Source organism: Rhinoderma darwinii, unplaced genomic scaffold, assembly GCF_050947455.1.
Source record: "Rhinoderma darwinii isolate aRhiDar2 unplaced genomic scaffold, aRhiDar2.hap1 Scaffold_730, whole genome shotgun sequence".
In the NCBI taxonomy this organism is placed as follows: domain Eukaryota; kingdom Metazoa; phylum Chordata; class Amphibia; order Anura; family Rhinodermatidae; genus Rhinoderma; species Rhinoderma darwinii.
In genome coordinates, this window is record NW_027464292.1 from 68,184 (window position 1) to 85,828 (window position 17,645).

The following is a 17,645-nucleotide window of genomic DNA, read 5'->3' on the forward strand; positions in this document are numbered from 1 at the left end:
TACTTCTTCGAGCTTAATGGTTGTTAAATTTGGAACGGAAAAACATGTTGCAAATACTATATGAAATTTTTTTTAATAATGGAACATGAGTTCTTTCCTCAAATTTAGTCCATGAGGGTGTCTCGTTTTTAAACGAAAAATCCAAAAGGCTTCCCTTCCCAGAGTTTTATGTTTCAGATTTCCTCCCCGTTTAGGTGGGTTTACCTTTTCAATGGCATAGCATTTCAGTGAATCAGTAGATCTGTTATGATGTTGTATGAAGTGTTTGGCTGCATTTGATGTATTCATAATATTAGGATTCCTAATATAGCTTAGATGTTACAAAATTCTCTGTTTGAACTTGCGATTAGTGCAGCCTATATATTTCAAATTGCATGTTATACATTCAAGAACATAGATCACTGATTCACTATTGCAATTAATGTAATTCTTTATGGGGAAATTGTGAGAATCTGTGGAATCAGAAAATGCCTTTCTGGGAGAAGCATAGGAACACGTTTTACAGGGATGTGTAGCACATCTGAAAAATCCCTTTTGTTCCAACCACGAACTTGTACGTGTGTCAGGTCGTAACATAGATGGGGTTAAAACATTACCTATAGTAGGGGCTTTACGGGCCTCCTTGAGGATTGGTATATGTTTAAGAATGATGTTCTTTATTGTTGAAAATTGATTACTATATTGAAGAATGATAACTGGTTTATTCGTATCTGATGCTATATGTTTATTAGTATTGATAAGCATATCTTCTCTACTTTTCTTAGATGTAATTACAGAAGCTCTTTTAAGTGTCCAGTTTGGATATCCTCTGTTACGTAACCTTTGGGAAATTATACTTTGTTCTGCTGTAAAATTAGATTCCGTGTTACAATTACGTCTGGCCCTATGCAGTTCACCAACAGGAATGGAAGTAATTGTTTGTTTAGGGTGGTTACTCTTTGCATGGAGAATAGTGTTCCCCGAAATGGGCTTACGGTGTGTCTTGGTATAAATAGTTTCGCCCACGATCCCTTTCAGTTCTAAGTCCAAAAAGATTGTATTGTTGGAATGGGAAGTGTGGGTGAATTTGAGGTTAGCAGTATTAGAATTGAGATAGCTCATAAAGAGGGGGATGTCTGAAGTTTGTCCTTTCCAAAGGAATAGCAGGTCATCTATATAACGACCATAACTGTGTATATGTGTGTTGAAAATATTATTAACCGAGAAAATATATAATTCCTCCCACCATGCCATTACTAAATTGGCCATGGAGGGTGAGAATTTTGCCCCCATTGAGACGCCCTTGAGTTGAAGGTAGAATTTATGGTTGAATAAGAAATAGTTATGTTGCATCAAAAATAGTGAGACATCTAAAATATACAGCTGAAGCTCATGGTTATATGGACTATGTTTAAGCAAATGATATTCCAGTGCTTGGTATGCTACAGTATGTGGTATGTTAGTATACAATGAGATAACATCACAATTCAACCAAACAAATTCTTGGGACCAGGGTTCATTCTCAAAGGATGTAAGAACATCTTGAGTGTCTCTGAGAACGCCCGGAGTATTCGTTGCTAGGGGCTGCAAAAGAGAGTCCAACCATCAGAAAATCTTTCTAGGAGTGATCCTATACTGGATACAATGGGTCTCATTGGTGGAGGGTTCAGATTTTTATGTACTTTCGGAAGAGCGTGTAGGATGGGTATAGTCGGAAATTCCACATCAATATACGAGGACTGCTTAGGAGTAAGGAAACCTTTATCCAGACCTTCTTGAATTAATTTTTTTATTTTTATTTGAAAATTCTTAGTAGGATTATGGTCTAAGGTTTTATAGATGTCTTTGTCCGACAGCATATTAGTCACTTCGGTTATATATGTTTCTCTGTTCATTACCGCAATACTTCCTCCTTTATCCGACTTTTTAATAATTAGGTCATTGTTGTTTTCTAGAGACTTCATTGCTGTAAATAATTCTTTAGATACATTTTTAGGGTATTTTAATGATTTTGTAGAATCTGTAAGCAGTTGTATATCTTTTTCTATAGCCGTTTGAAATCTGTCCATCGATTAAGTTCTTGATTCCAATGGATAGAATTTGGGGTTACTGGTTTTCATTTCTGTGGAGATATTGACCCTCTGTATTTGTGTTTCCGAACTCAAACTTTCCAGGTCTAGTAGTGTTTTCAATTCATCGAAGAGATATATTTTAGGGTTATGGACTTTAGTGGTTATTTCCTCTGTTTTAAGGTTTTGAAGGTCTGGTTCTGACTCCATGTTGTTGGTAAAATGTCTTTTGATGGTAAGATCTCTGACAAATTTATTAATATCTAGGAGTGTAACGAACGGATCAAAATTGCATGCAGGAGCAAAGTTTAGTCCAAGAGAAAGCACTTTTTCCTGAGCTGGAGTCAGTATGGTAGATGACAGATTGATGACACTGAGTTGAGGTATTAGATCCTCCGATGTCTCAAACGACGACCTTGATCCTGCTCCGGATGATTTATGTTTTCTCCCCCCTCTTCGGCCCCGTTTTTTGAGGTTTTGAATTGATTTCTGTCCAGGTTATAAGAGGCTGCTGGTCTTAAGCTTGAGTCATCACTATCGGAAGTTTCTGCTGACTCCAGTTCCGTGGAGCTAAAACTGACTCTGGAAGCATTGTTGCCTCTATTTTTTCCAAAGTTCCGTTTTTTGAGGATGGACTTAAATTTATTTGGTGTTCTATCCTCTTTGATCCACGAATACACCTCATTGTTAGCATAATCTCTTGAGTCTCGAAGGAATTTTTTCTTTTTGACTTCCGCTAATGATTGATTGGTTTTGTTTATATACTGGGAAGTACGAGATTCAAGCATTGCAAAATCAGGTGAGCTGGAGGCTGCATGGATCTGTGTCTCCACTGCTTGTATGTCTGTTTCCAAGCTTAGAAGCTTGATTTCTTCTTCTTTCGTGATGAGTTCCATAAGTTTGAGGGAACAGTCGGTTAGTGTTTGATTCCAATTGGCGAAAAAATCATCCGAGTATTTGAAGGAAGGATTTTTCTTTATCCGCAGACCTCTAGGGATCATTTTTTTAGATAAATAATTATTTAGGGTTGTTAAATCCCACCACACCTTCGCTTCCTGGATTTTAAGTTTTTCAACCTGGTGGAAAAGATTTTTCAGACTGTAGTTGTTTTCCCCCGGATTATCAGTGTTTCCAAAAACCTAGGCAGCCAAGTCCACTCTGCTTAGTTGTACTTCATTTAACTTTGTTCGATGCATGATGTTACTATGTAACAGCGTATAAGTGTCAATGTTGTGTCACGTGGTATAAAAGCACACAATTTTTCAGACCAAATGAAATGAATCTTCGTTAGCATAAATATCTATAATTGCAGATAAATGCATATACATCCACCTCTCAGATTTAAGAGACACTTTCTATAGATGTGTCTACATACAAAAAAGCCCTAATTCACAGGCAGACAAAAAATGAGCACGTGAGGCTAAAGCCGATGTTCAAAGTAGAAAAAGTATAGAAGGGAACCTCCAGCTCACCTTGTGCGAGACTCCACGTTTTTTATGTTTATTTTTTCAATAAAATCGGAACAAGATTCCATTTTAACATACCTTTGAATAATTTCTTCTTTGCGCTGGATCTCATCTCCTAGCATCATAGTTATGTACGACGCTAGGAGTCCCTGCCTCGCTGCCGGAAAACTGTCCCGTACTGTAATCATGTTTTCAGTACGGGACAGTAGTTCCACTGAGAGGCAGAGACTCCTAGCGTCGTACATAAGTATGATACTAGGAGCCCGGCTCCCTGCACTGTGTTCGGTCCGGTACTTGCGGCCGAAATACGTCCGTCAATTACGGACGTAATGACCTCGTGTGAACATACCCTAAGAGGAGTTGGCCTTAGAATGTTTGGGAATAAACCCTAGGACTAGTTATGGTATGCTGGCTTACATTTCCTCTCATTGGAGAGCAAGGGGCCCACTTATAGTTATTGCATAGGGGCCCTTTGCTATCTGTGTCCACCCATACCATAAAGGACCATTTTGAAGGTAAATTGAGGAATACTGTTCTGAAAAGCCTACAATGTGTGACACTGGATGGCTGCGTGACATGTTAAGCACACCCGGATATTATGTGGAATTTTTAATATAAGTATTTTTCAGTATATCATTGCAGGATCCCTAACGATAGCAGCGCAGGCCAAACCCAACATCTGCCTGGTGAGTTACCTGTGGAACAAGAATAAAGTGTGTTCACTATTCTTCCTCCTCTTCTCCTTCTTTCCCCTTCTTTTCCTCCCCCTTTCCCCTTCTTTTCCTCCTCCTTTCCCCTTCTTTTCCTCCTCCTTTTCCCTTCTTTTCCTCCTCCTTTCCCCTTCTTTTCCTCTTCCTTTCCCCTTCTTTTCTTCTTCCTTTCCCCTTCTTCTTTTCCCTCCTCCTTTCTCGTTCTACTTTTCCCTCCTCCTTTCTCCTTCTTCTTTTCCTGCTCCTCCTCCTTCTTCTTTTCCTCCTCCTTTCCCCTTGTTCCTTTTCCTCCTCCTTTCCCCTTCTTTTCTTCTTCCTTTCCCCTTCTTTTCCCTCCTCCTTTCCCCTTCTTCTTTTCCCTCCTCCTTTCCCCTTCTTCTTTTCCCTCCTCCTTTCTCCTTCTTCTTTTCCTCCTCCTCCTTCTTCTTTTCCCTCCTCCTTTCTCCTTCTTCTTTTCCTCCTCCTTTCCCCTTCTTCCTTTTCCTCCTCCTTTCCCCTTCTTCTTTTCACTCCTCCTTTCCCCTTCTTCTTTTCACTCCTCCTTTCCCCTTCTTCTTTTCCCTCATCCTTTCTCCTTCTTCTTTTCCTCCTCCTTTCCCCTTCTTTTCCTCCTCCTTTACCCTTCTTTTCCTCCTCCTTTACCCTTCTTTTCCTCTTCCTTTCCCCTTTCTTTCCCCTTCTTTTCCTCTTTCTTTCCCCTTCTTCCTTTCCCCTTCTTCCTTTTCCTCCTCCTTTCTCCTTCTTCTTTTCCCTCCTCCTTTCTCCTTCTTCTTTTCCTCCTCCTCCTTCTTCTTTTCCTCCTCCTTTCCCCTTCTTCCTTTCCCCTTCTTCATTTTCCTCCTCCTTTCCCCTTCTTCATTTTCCTCCTCCTTTCTCCTTCTTTTTCTCCTCCTCTTTCTTCTTTTCCTCCTCCTTTCCCCTTCTTTTCCTCCTCCTTTCCCCTTCTTTTCCTCCTCCTTTCCCCTTCTTTCCCTCCTCCTTTCCCCTTCTTTCCCTCCTCCTTTCCCCTTCTTTCCCTCCTCCTTTCCCCTTCTTCTTTTCCTCCTCCTCCTTCTTTTCCTCCTCCTTTCTCCTTCTTCCTTTCCCCTTCTTCCTTTCCCCTTCCTTTCCCCTTCTTCATTTTCCTCCTCCTTTGCCCTTCTTTTCCTCCTCCTTTCCCCTTCCTTTCTCCGTCTTCTTTTCCCTCCTCCTTTCTCCTTCTTCTTTTCCTCCCTCTCATTTCTCCATCGTCTTCTTTTCCTCCCTCTCCTTTCTTCATCGTCTTCTTTTCCTCCCTCTCCTTTCTCCGTCGTCTTCTTTTCCTCCCTCTCCTTTCTCCGTCGTCTTCTTCTTCTTCTTTTCCTCCTCCTCCTCCTTTCTCCTTCTTCTTCTTCTTTTCCTCCTCCTCCTTTCTCCTTCTTCTTTTCCTCCTCCTTTCTCCTTCTTCTTCTTCTTTTCCTCCTCCTCCTTTCTCCTTCTTTTCCTCCTCCTCCTTTCCCCTTCTTCTTCTTTTCCTCCTCCTCATTTCCCCTTCTTCTTCTTCTTTCCCCCTCCTTCTTTCCCCTTCTTCTTCTTTACCTCCTCCTCCTTTCCCCTTCTTCTTCTTCTTCTTCTTCTTTTCACCCTCCTCCTTTCCCCTTCTTCTTTTCCCCTCCTCCTTTCCCCTTCTTCTTCTTTTCCTCCTCCTCTCTCCTCCTTTTCCCCTGTAAAATAATAAAAAAAATTATACTCCCCTAGCCCCCTTCCCATGACAAATGGAGCAAAGCAGACTACAGGTCTTTTCGAGTCTGTGCAGTGGGCGATTTGGCCCAGACAGGCGTATTTACGTCACTTCATCACCCTGACCAGCATTTGTTTTGCTACAGGCCTATGTAGGCCGGCTTCCTACAAATCATTGGAACGGGACCCCTGCACAGGCCTGCACGATGAAGTGACATCCTCGGATCTGCCAGTGTCGAGCCACCGACAGCAGAGTTAACTATGAAACTATGAGTCTGCCGTTTTCCTATTTTTTGTAGACCCAGCAGTATAACCGGTTGGTGATCTTGTATTAAGATCTCCTGGTCCCTGCTCCCAGTAGATGTTGATTTTACTCTTTTGCCACCAATGCCCTAAACTTTATATCAAAAGAAATATCAGAGAATACAAATCATACATATCAATATTAAGCTTTTAAATTCCCTTTCCGCTTTTTTCCCTGAACAGATCAAAGGCTCTCTGTCCCTGAACATATTGACGATCGCTTTCAGTGTGATTGGATTGGTGTTGACGTGTATAGACCTGGGGATCATTTGGTGTTTCCCCCATAGATTGTGCCGCGGTAGAATTGTAAGTCTGTCATTTTCTAATTTTTTTCGTCATAGAAACCGGTAGATGATACCAACTTAATGATGGATATATTTAGTGTAGGTCCGGCCACAGCCATGATGTATTGCTCAAAATTCAATAGTACTTAACCACTTATAGGCCACATCCCCGTCTTGAGACCCTCCTCTATTGGCCATACGTTACACGGATGACCTATTCATTTCGGTGGGTGTAATTTTCAATTTCCACTGCAGCAACTCACAGTAAATGAAGCCTCGATAGTGACTCCCCCCCCCCCCCCATTGTAAAAAAAACTATTCTACTAACATGTAGTCCAAACTGTACCAATGGCCTATGAGATGGAGAGCTGGACCTAACTGGCCCAACATACCCTTATATTCGAATGTTCAGCGTTCACCCTAAAAACTGTTTTGGTTTCCTCACGAAGGCTGGATAGGAGTGGCGCTGTTTTTGTAAAACTAGTAGAACTTTTTGTTTTTTTCCAAATCGAAGATAACTATTTTTAAGGTAGAGTCCGGTCTTGGACTAAACGTTCTGCATGGAATGGATTTTTTTTTTTATTAATCACAAAAAATTTCTGCAACAAGACTTCTATGTGTGAACATACCCCTATCCATCTGGGTCCACACCCAATCCTGAACCATGAAGTCATGCAGTCTACTGAATTAATGAACCTGTGGTTACGGAATTTGTATTTGGTTAGTGTCTAGGCTTTAATATTAAAGACGAAGTTTAGGTTTGGGTATTGCAGACACGATCCAAAATTTGTGTTGGGGTTAGTGGGTTAGAGGGCTTTGGGACCCACAATATGTAACTAGAATAAACATAGGACCTAAAAAAAACATATGTTCAAGATTTCCATTTTCTTTAAGAAACCCAATAAATATGGGAGACAACTCTTTAGGACTTAGGACCCTTTTACGCGGGCCAATTATCAGGCAAATGAGCGACATGACCATTATCATCTCTTTTACACAGATTGGAGGATATTTAATTGACGGTGCTCTTCTTGTGACAAATCTTTTACTCTTCGGTCTGTCAATTTCCTTGTCAGTCTTTGGATGCCGGTCTTTGAGTCATGCCTCTTCTATTGTTCCTCAGGTAAGAGACGCTTGAAGTACGACATCTGTTTCCGACCCCTATAAGAAATGCAATTTGTCATGTATATGTCTCCCCCCCCCCCAATCTAGTAGACCGTACCTCCATATGTTCAAAGCTCCAAATACAGAAATCATATTAGATTATTTTTTATATGTTTCTTGAATGGCTTTTTGGAGGGAATGGTCCTCAACACTGAAATCTTCACTATAAAAAAAAAAAAAAAAACATTGTAAAGAACAACATACACAAATGATAGCAATTTAGTGCCGTTGAACCTGTGTGGTCTGCAAATCTTAGACCAAATCAAACTCCACCTTAAAGCATGACCCCCAACGATCAGCGGTAATCTGTCAATCTGTGTCCCTTGCAGGTGTTTGTGATACAGAATGATGTTGTGATTTCAATGCCCCCGTCTGTATTTTATGCAACCGCTCCGGCATTTCCTCAGACACAACCTCCTCCTCCTCCTCCTCCTTATGCGGGTCAGAGAGAAGACGATATTAAACAAATACCATAAAATGTCAATCTGAAAAAGGCTGAAATCCGCACATATATTAGAAGATGCAGCATTAAATGTCTCCTCCACCTGCGCTGACGCTAGGTCTTGTTCACACTGGCGTCATGGGTTCTATCTTGGTGTCATGGGTACCATGACCGATCTGAATGATAATGCCGTGCAGTACTGAGAAGATAACCGAGTATATAACCAGTAGAGATTCATCTTACCCATAAAATGTAGCATTAAATGCCATTAAAATGCTCTCAAAGGTCTTTTCTTGTATTGGCTTTTTCTGTCTCTTGAAACGTGTAGCCCCCGAACTACAACAAAGTGACTGGGACCCTCTAATTCCTAAATAGATGGATGTTAGAGATGAGAGAGAGATGGAGAACAGGAGAAAAAGACAAAACAAAACAGCTTTCCTATATGTAATGTCCTGTCACCCAGCTTTCCTATATGTAATGTCCTATCATCCAGCTTTCCTATATATAATGTCCTCTCACCCAGCTTTCCTATATATAATGTCCTGTCACCCAACTTTCCTATATATAATGTTCTGTCACCCAACTTTCCTATATATAATGTCCTGTCACCCAGCTTTCCTATATATAATGTCATGTCACCCAGCTTTCCTATATATAATGGCCTGTCACCCAGCTTTCCTATAGTAATGTACGGTCTCCCAGCTTTCCTATATATAATGTCATGTCATCCAGCTTTCCTATATATAATGTCCTGTCACCCAGCTTTCCTGTATATAATGTCCTGTCACCCAGCTTTCCTATATGTAATATCATGTCACCCAGCTTTCCTATATATAATGTCCTGTCACCCAGCTTTCCTATATATAATGTCCTGTCACCCAGCTTTCCTATATGTAATGTCCTGTCACCCAGCTTTCCTATATATAATGTCCTGTCACCCAGCTTTCCTATATATAATGTCCTGTCACCCAGCTTTCCTATATATAATGTCCTGTCACCCAGCTTTCCTATATATAATGTCCTGTCACCCAGCTTTCATATATATAATGCCCTGTCACCCATCTTTCCGATATGTAATGTCCTGTCACCCATCTTTCCGATATGTAATGTCCTGTCACCCAGCTTTCCGATATATAATGTCCTGTCACCCAGCTTTCCTATATATAATGTCCTGTCACCCAGCTTTCCTATATATTGTCATGTCACCCAGCTTTACCCTACATGTAATGTCCTGTCACCCAGCTTTACCCTATATGTAACATCCGGTCACCCAGCTTTCCTATATACAATGTCCTGTCACCCAGCTTTCCTATATGTAATGTCCTGTCACCCAGCTGTACCCTATATGTAACGTCCTGTCACCCAGCTTTTCTATATATAATGTTCTGTCACCCAGCTTTCCTATATATAATGTCCTGTCACCCAGCTTTCCTATATGTAATGTCTGGTCACCCAGCTTTCCGATATATAATGTCCTGTCACCCAGCTTTCCTATATGTAATGTCCTGTCACCCAGCTTTCCTGTTTGTAATGTCATGCGAGAGGTAATAGTGGGTTTGAGGAGGTACTAACCTTGTGGGGGGAATTACAAAGGGAGATAAACAGTAATATTTTTTTTGGGTGTAATCTATAGACCCCCCAATATAACTGAGGAGATGGAGGGTCAGATTTATGAACAGATGGACTGTTATTACCGGGATAATAATTGGGGTCACGGTTCGGCTACAACTATGAAGGGGAGACATTTCCTCAACCTGTTACAGGATAATGTTCTGGACCAGCGTGCGGAGGACCCGACTACAGGGGGCGCTCTGCTGGATCTGGTCACTTTTCGTGAAAACCTCGGTAACCGCGACCACAATATAGTTACATCTACTGAGGATGGAGGTTGTCACGCCATCCGGATGTTTTATATGAAGAGGTGAGTAGAAGCCTGGACAGTGTATGGTCCCCGGTTATAGGTTGTGACCCCGGGGGTCCGTACTGGGACCACTATTATTCACCTTATTTATTAATGATATAGAGGATGGGAGTAGTAGTGCTGGTTCTGTGCTGGGACCACTATTATTCACATTATTAATGATATAGAGGATGGGATTAATAGCACTATTTCTATTTTTGCAGATGACACCAAGCTATGCAATATAGTTCAGACTATGGAAGATGTTTGTGAATTGCAGGCAGATTTAAACAAACTAAGGCCTCATTTACACGAGCGTGTGCGTTTTGCAAAAGGCACTTGACAGCTCCGTGTGTCATCAGTGTATGATGCGCGGCTGCGTGATTTTCGCGCAGCCGCCATCATAGAGATGAGGCTAGTCTACGTCAGTCACTGTCCATGGTGCTGAAAGAGTTAACTGACCGGCAGTAACTCTTTCAGCACCCTCGACAGTGAATTCCGATCACCATATCGAGTAACCTGTTTAAAAAAAAAGAGGTTCGTACTTACCGAGAACTTCCCGGCCGTTGCCTTGGTTACGCGCCTCTCTTGACATCTGGCCCCACCTCCCTGGATGACGCGGCAGTCCATGTGACCGCTGCAGCCTGTGCTTGGCCTGTGATTGGCTGGAGCTGTCACTTGGACTGAATTGTCATCCCGGGAGGTCAGACTGGAGGAAGAAGCCGGGAGTTATCGGTAAGTCAGAACTTTTTTTTTTTTTTTACACGTTCACGTATATTGGGATCGGAAGTCACTGTCTAGGGTGCTGAAACAGTTTAACTCTTTCAGCACCCTGGACAGTGACTGTCTCCTGCCGGGTTCGGGCAAAACGAGTTCGGCCGAACCCGGTGAAGTTCGGTTCGGTCATCTCTAAGACACTCCGTTCGGATGTTTGTAAACAGAAAAGCACGTGGTGCTTTTCTGTTTACATTCAGTTTGACAGCTCTTGCGCGAATCACGCAGTTCGCACGGAAGTGCTTCCGTGCGGCATGCGTGGTTTTCACGCACCCATTGACTTCAATGGGTGCGTGATGCGCGAAAAACGCAGATTTTTAGAACATGTCGTGAGTTTTTTTCAGCGCACTCACGCTGAGCAAAACTCACGGACTGTCTGCATGCCCCCATACACTTGTATAGGTCCGTGCGACCCGCGTGAAAAGCACGCGAGTCTCACGGACGTATATCACGTTCGTGTAAATGAGGCCTAAGTGTTTGGGCGTCCACTTGGCAAATGAAGTTTAATGTAGATAAATGTAAAGTTATGCAGCTGGGTATGAACAACCTGCAGGCATCATATGTCCTAGGGGGAGCTACGCTGGGAGTAATAATCTGCAGCATCATATGTCCTAGGGGGCGCTACACTGGGGGAGTAATAATCTGCAGGCATCATATGTCATAGGGGGAGCTACACTGGGTGTAATAATCTGCAGCATCATATCTCCTAGGGGGCGCTACACTGGGGGAGTCACTTGTGGAGAAGGATCTGGGTGTAATAATCTGCAGCATCATATGTCCTAGGGGGAGCTACACTGGGGGAGTCACTTGTTGAGAAGGATCTGGGTGTAATAATCTGCAGGCATATGTCCTAGGGGGAGCTACACTGGGGGAGTAATAATCTACAGGCATATGTCCTAGGGGGCGCTACACTGGGGGAGTAATAATCTGCAGGCATATGTCCTAGGGGGCGCTACACTGGGGGAGTAATAATCTGCAGGCATCATATGTCCTAGGGGGAGCTACACTGGGGGAGTCACCTGTTGAGAAGGATCTGGGTGTAATAACCTGCATGCATCATATGTCCTAGGGGGCGCTACACTGGAGGAGTCACTTGTTGAGAAGGATCTGGGTGTACTTGTAGGTCATAGACTAAATAACAGCATGCAATGTCAATCAGCTGCTCCTAAGGCCAGCAGGATATTGTCGTGTATTATAGAGGCCTGGACTCGCGGGACAGGGATGTAATATTACCACTTTACAAAGCATTAATGAGGCCTCATCCAGAATATGCAGTTCAGTTCTGGGCTCCAGTTCATAGAAAGGATGAAAAATACAAAGAAGAGCAACGAAGCTAATAAGGGGCGCGGAGAATCTAAGTTATGAGGAAAGATTAAAAGAACTAAACTTATTTATCCATGAAAAGAGACGACTAAGGGGGGACATGATTAATTTATATAAATATATTAATGGCACATACAAAAAATATGGTGAAATCCTGTTCCATGTAAAACTCCCTCAAAAAACAAGGGGGCGCTCCCTCCGTCTGGAGAAAAAAAGGTTCAACCTGCAGAGGCGACAAGCCTATACTGTGAATCTATGGAATAGTCACCGCAAGAGCTGGTTCTTTACTGTAAGAGCAGAGAATCTATGGAATAGTCACCACAGGAGCCATCACAGCAGGAACAGTAGACGGCTGCAAAAAAGGACGAGATAATTTCCTAGAACGAAAAAATCTCCGCTCCTATGTCAATGTGTCGAAATCTGGTTCGCCACTTGGGATCAGGAGGGAATTTTTCCTTTTATATTTAGTTGTAATTGTTTTTAAAACCTTCCTCTGGATCAATAGGGGTAAACCAAAGTTGTAGAATTTCTCCCGTTCTTGGTTGAACTTGATGGAATTTCTTTTTTTTAATAACCATATAACGTGCTTATTCTTCAGCTCTTCTTATCGCAGATACTACAATATTTTTTTGTCACAAAGCAGTCGTAGTGGTGACCGTTATCGCTGGGTAAGAATATCAAATTCCTGACTGATGGAACAGATTTATGTTGGTCAAAAATGACCTTTTCATGCACCGACTGCGGAAAACACAGGAGCAGTGCCCACGAGACCAGTGATCGAGTGATTGACAGCAATGACAACGCCGATACCGGCGGTTCAACCCCTTCCACACTATTATTCGTAGCGATTGTGATGTTGCAAAAGGGAGGGAGATTTTTTTGAACCGGCATTCCATTTTCCGATGCGGTGACCAGGTGGTGTTGTTGCCTGCGAGAGCAGGCGGCCTGTCTATTGTGTACGGACAGACAGCCATATTATGTCATACAGTCAATGATTCTTAAATAAAGTTAAAATTATAGATCACGAAAAAAAACAACATTTTATTTCAGAAAATTCTATAAAAATAATATATACATATCTGCTCTTAATATACACATAAAAACGGCACAAGAAAGTTATGGTGTAAGGTTGTAACGGCCGTGGACCGCCGCCTTCCCTCACCTTCTGATGGCTGCGACCTCTGACTTCTTGCCAGCGTCTCCCTCCCTGGAGATGCCAGCACTTGCGCCACACTGCTCGGCTACGTCCTCTAGGTTGCACGCGCTCATCCCCGGCCTTAAAGGGCCAGCACGCACACATGCAAAAAAGCTTCCTATTCATCCTCCAATCACCCTGCACTATAAAAAGGGCCCTGCCCTTTCACTCCTTGCCTGAGCATTGTTGTTGTCTACCAATGTTCGTATTGTAAACGGTCCCTTAGTTGTTTCCTGCTCCCAGTGTTCCCGTATCCTGCTTCCCATATCTTGTTGTTGTGTTTGTTCCTGAGCCTAAGTCAATTGTTGGACTTGTGTGTGCCTCATCTGCCACATCTGGTAGCAACTGCCACGTCAAGCATCATCTGTGCCACGAAACATCTGTTCCAAAGCGTCTGCTACACCTCGTGTCTGTCTGGACTCTTACAGGTACTCTTGTGCTAAAGACTTTTCCATAGGCTGTTATTTGGCCGGGGTCCACATAACCCAGGACTGGGACAAAGGTAAAAAGAGTAAAAAAAATAATCTATAGGGTAATTGCTTATTTTATGTATTCCACCAATTTTTAAAAAATTATATGTATTTAAAGGCAAACTTATATGTACCAGAAAATGTGTAAAAAAATCTACAACCCCTCCCGCAAAGAAACAAGACGACGTAGTCACAATATTAAAGAAAAAGTTACGGCTGAAGGAATACGGGGAGGCAAAAACTAACGTGAAAATTGGCGAGGTCAGTCAGGGTTTCATGTAGACTTGTGTGGTGTGTATGGGTTACTCACACAGATATAGGGTATAGTTTTCGCACAAATTTCAGTTGCAAATTTGCAGTTTTATATAATCGCTTGTAAAGTTGCAGGATGGTGGTCATTAACTGATGTTGACCAGTTCCTCCTCAGTATAGAATTATTCCCAACTCAGACATTTATGGTATATCCACAAGATTTGCCATAAATATCTGATAAATGCGGGAACCTACCTATATCGAGAGCGGGAGTCACTCATTTGTGAGTCGGCTACTGGGGGACTAAGTAAAGAGGTGGTGACGCATGTATGGGACTCTCTCCATTATGTTCTATGGGAGTTACGGTAACAGCCGAGCGAGCAAATAGGGCATGCGTGGCCACCTCTCTACTTAGTCCCCGTCTGGAATAGGCAGCCAGTGGCCTCCAGGCCAGACAAAGTGGGGGTTGGAATGACACCCGCTCTCGATTCTAGGTCCCAGAGCTGAAACCCGTATCTATCAGACATTTGTGGTTGATTCTGAATCTGGAATTTTTTTTCTTTCCTCTCCGTTGCATTCTCCGGATGTTGGCCTGCAAATGGACCGTGCGCTGCATGCTGAAGCATAGAGAGAACTACTAAGCTCAGCGATATAATGGAGAGGACTCCTAAGACTTGTCATCAGCATGCAGCACTCGGCCCGTTTGCGGTCTTAGGGCTTATTCAGACGAACGTGATATACGTCCGTGCAACGCGCGTGATTTTCACGCGCGTCGCACGGACCTATATTAGTCTATGGGGCCGTGCAGACAGTTGCGTTATTTTTACGCAGCGTGAGTCCGCTGCGTAAAAGTCACAACATGTCCGTTCTTTTTGCAGATTTCGCGCATCACGCACCCATTGAAGTCAATGGGTGCGTGAAAACCACGCATGTCACACGGATGCACTTCCGTGGGACAAGCGTGATTCACGCAACAGCAGTGAAAAGGATGAATGTTTTCTTTTTACAAACATCCAAATGGAGTGTCATAATGATGGCGGCTGCGCGAAAAGCACGCAGCTGCGCATCATACAGGGCTGACACACGGAGCTGTTAAGTGCCTTTTGCGCACGCAAAACGCCGCGTTTTTTGCGTGCTCAAAACGCACACACACACGTGTGAATCCAGCCTAATATTGAGAAATGTCAAATTTACATATTTGGAATCGGCGACCTTTAAGCCATTAACTGATTATTGTCGTTTTATGGGAATTTTTGGAGGTGACCGAGACCTTATATAAGCAGCCAGCAGCAGAAGCTGCAAATAAGGTTATGCACAGTCCTGCACCATAACAGTATTTTTGATATACTTTAATGAATATCAAAAAATTTTACGTTTTTGGTTTGACCAATAAAACATTACCATATAAAAAAAATAATGAATATGTAGGATTTTATTACTAGAGAAATAATAATATATGTAGAAAGATACTGCAAAGTATGGGGGGGGGGGAGACCAATAAAGAAGTCGTGTTGGGATGTAGGGATACTTAACGTCACATGGGACATCAACTACCCCAAAAATTAGATTTGAACAAAAATTCTACAAATATAACCACTTTTTTTATTGCACCGCTCGACCGCACTGCTTCATTAGACCCATCGTTTTATATTCCCCCTGGGATCCAAATCATTGTGGTTTTAATGGATAGATAATAATACACGAGTTAAATGTTGAGAATTGTAAATGTGTATGAAGCAACCAGCGTCCTAAAATATTTGATCTGTGTGTAGAACACTTCCCAAATGTTAGAAATTATTTTATTTTTTTTGTGTATGGCTTCTCCCCTCTGAGTTTTTAGATCAACGTTCTGGGTAAAACATTGTTTCTCTCCTCTCCTGTGTGAACTCCATACAAAAATAAAACTTCTCCCCATGTGATTTTTCTCATGAGTCCCGGGTTAAACATTCCCCACATTCTACGCATGAAAACCACTCATCTTCTAGGTGAATTCCCCGATGTTTATCCTGATCTGTTTTCTGTCTAAAACATATCCCACATTCAGGACATTAGTATGGCTTCTCCCCTGTGTGAATTCTCAGATGGTTAATGAGAACAGATTTCCAGGCGAAACTTTTCCCACATTCTTGACATGAAAATGGTTTCTCCCCCGTGTGAATTCTATGGTGCTCGACAAGGACTGATTTCTGAGTAAAACATTTCCCACATTCTGAACATGAGAATGGCTTCTCCCCAGTGTGAATTCTCTGATGTACGACAAGAGCAGATTTCCTGCTGAAAAAACTCCCACATTCCGTGCATGAAAATGGCTTCTCTTCCGTGTGCGTTTTGTGATGTTCAACAAGTCCTGTCTTATGTGCAAAACATTTCCGGCATTCTGAACACGAAAATGGCTTCTCTCCTGTGTGAATCGTCAGATGATCAACAAGACCTGCTTTCCTGGAAAAACATTTTCCACATTCGGAACATGAATATGGCTTCTCCCCTGTGTGAGTTTTCTGATGTGTGACGAGACCTGCCTTCCGAGTAAAACATTTCCCGCATTCTGAACATGTAAATGGTTTCTCCTCGGAGTGAATTCTTTGATGTTTAACAAGATTTGATCTTTGCGCAAAACTTTTGCCACAATCTGAACATGAAAATGGCTTCTCTCCTGTGTGAATTCTCTTGTGCACAGAGAGATTTGATTTTTGTGTAAATTGTTTTCCACATTCCAAACATGAAAATAGTTTACCTGCTATGTGACCGGGTTCACTTTGTATAGCAGACTGTGATTCATCAGATAAATACTCCTTGTAATGACTGGAATCAGATAACAGATCCCCATTGTGAAGGACTAATAGTACATTTGGGGTAACGGGGTGTTCTCCAGATATATCTTGTGTGATATCATTATCTTCTACTTTGCATTCGGGAGATAAAATTATATTTTCTTCCACGTTCTTGATGCACTCATCTGCTGGATATACAATTTGGTTACATTATTTACGTAAAACCCAATATCAGACATTTTTAGCATTCCTACTATTAATCTTTTCCCACAAGAATATAATTATTAACTAAATTTAAGATAAGCGGTTCCCTTCACCCTGCCGAAAGACAGGAAAATATAGCCCAAAGTTTGTCAGTGTGTCCTTTTTCCTAAAAATAATTCACCGTTTCAAGATGCATTTGCGATCTGCATCTTCTTAAGGACATTTTAGGACATTTATAAGATGCCGTAAAGCAATGCTCTTCATTGGTGAGGCAGACACTAGTTGGTGGAGAGGTTCAGCAGGGGAGACAATTTTTGGTAAATTTGGTCATATAGCACACACATCTCACTCTGGCTTCACCAATAATAATTCAATCCTTTTGTGATAATTTTAACGATTTACAGGCCCAGGAGACCAATGAAAGACAAATTCAGAAACCTTTTTAATTTTGGAATGGGACTCCGACCAAGGGTGAGGCCTAGATGTCACCGTGTCCTGGTTGGTGAGGCCCCAGTAGAAAATGATTGAGACAATCTATGTTCAGAAATTATGCTATATTGGGTGGCTAAATATCTTAGCTGTTCTATTTGTTTATTTGAAACCCACATTGGACGAGAAGCTAGCTACTTCCTTCATGATCA

General features: G+C 42.2%; 2 protein-coding genes across 2 annotated transcripts in view; one reads left to right on the forward strand and one right to left on the reverse strand.

The window, feature by feature from the left end:
• Positions 1-8,336, forward strand: part of LOC142729651 (membrane-spanning 4-domains subfamily A member 4D-like) — a 31,411-nt gene extending 23,075 nt beyond the window's left edge. The window contains exons 3-6 of the mRNA XM_075849291.1: positions 4,144-4,200; positions 6,409-6,531; positions 7,510-7,632; positions 8,003-8,336. Of these exons, the coding sequence (XP_075705406.1) occupies positions 4,144-4,200; positions 6,409-6,531; positions 7,510-7,632; positions 8,003-8,149 (450 nt within the window). The 3' untranslated portion in view covers positions 8,150-8,336. The remainder of the gene's footprint in view (positions 1-4,143; positions 4,201-6,408; positions 6,532-7,509; positions 7,633-8,002) is intronic.
• A 4,797-nt stretch (positions 8,337-13,133) lies between these two features.
• The window catches only part of LOC142729644 (uncharacterized), a 31,415-nt gene continuing 26,903 nt past the window's right edge, over positions 13,134-17,645 (reverse strand). The window contains 1 exon segment of the mRNA XM_075849278.1: positions 13,134-16,988. Within this exon segment, the coding sequence (XP_075705393.1) occupies positions 15,955-16,988 (1,034 nt within the window). The 3' untranslated portion in view covers positions 13,134-15,954.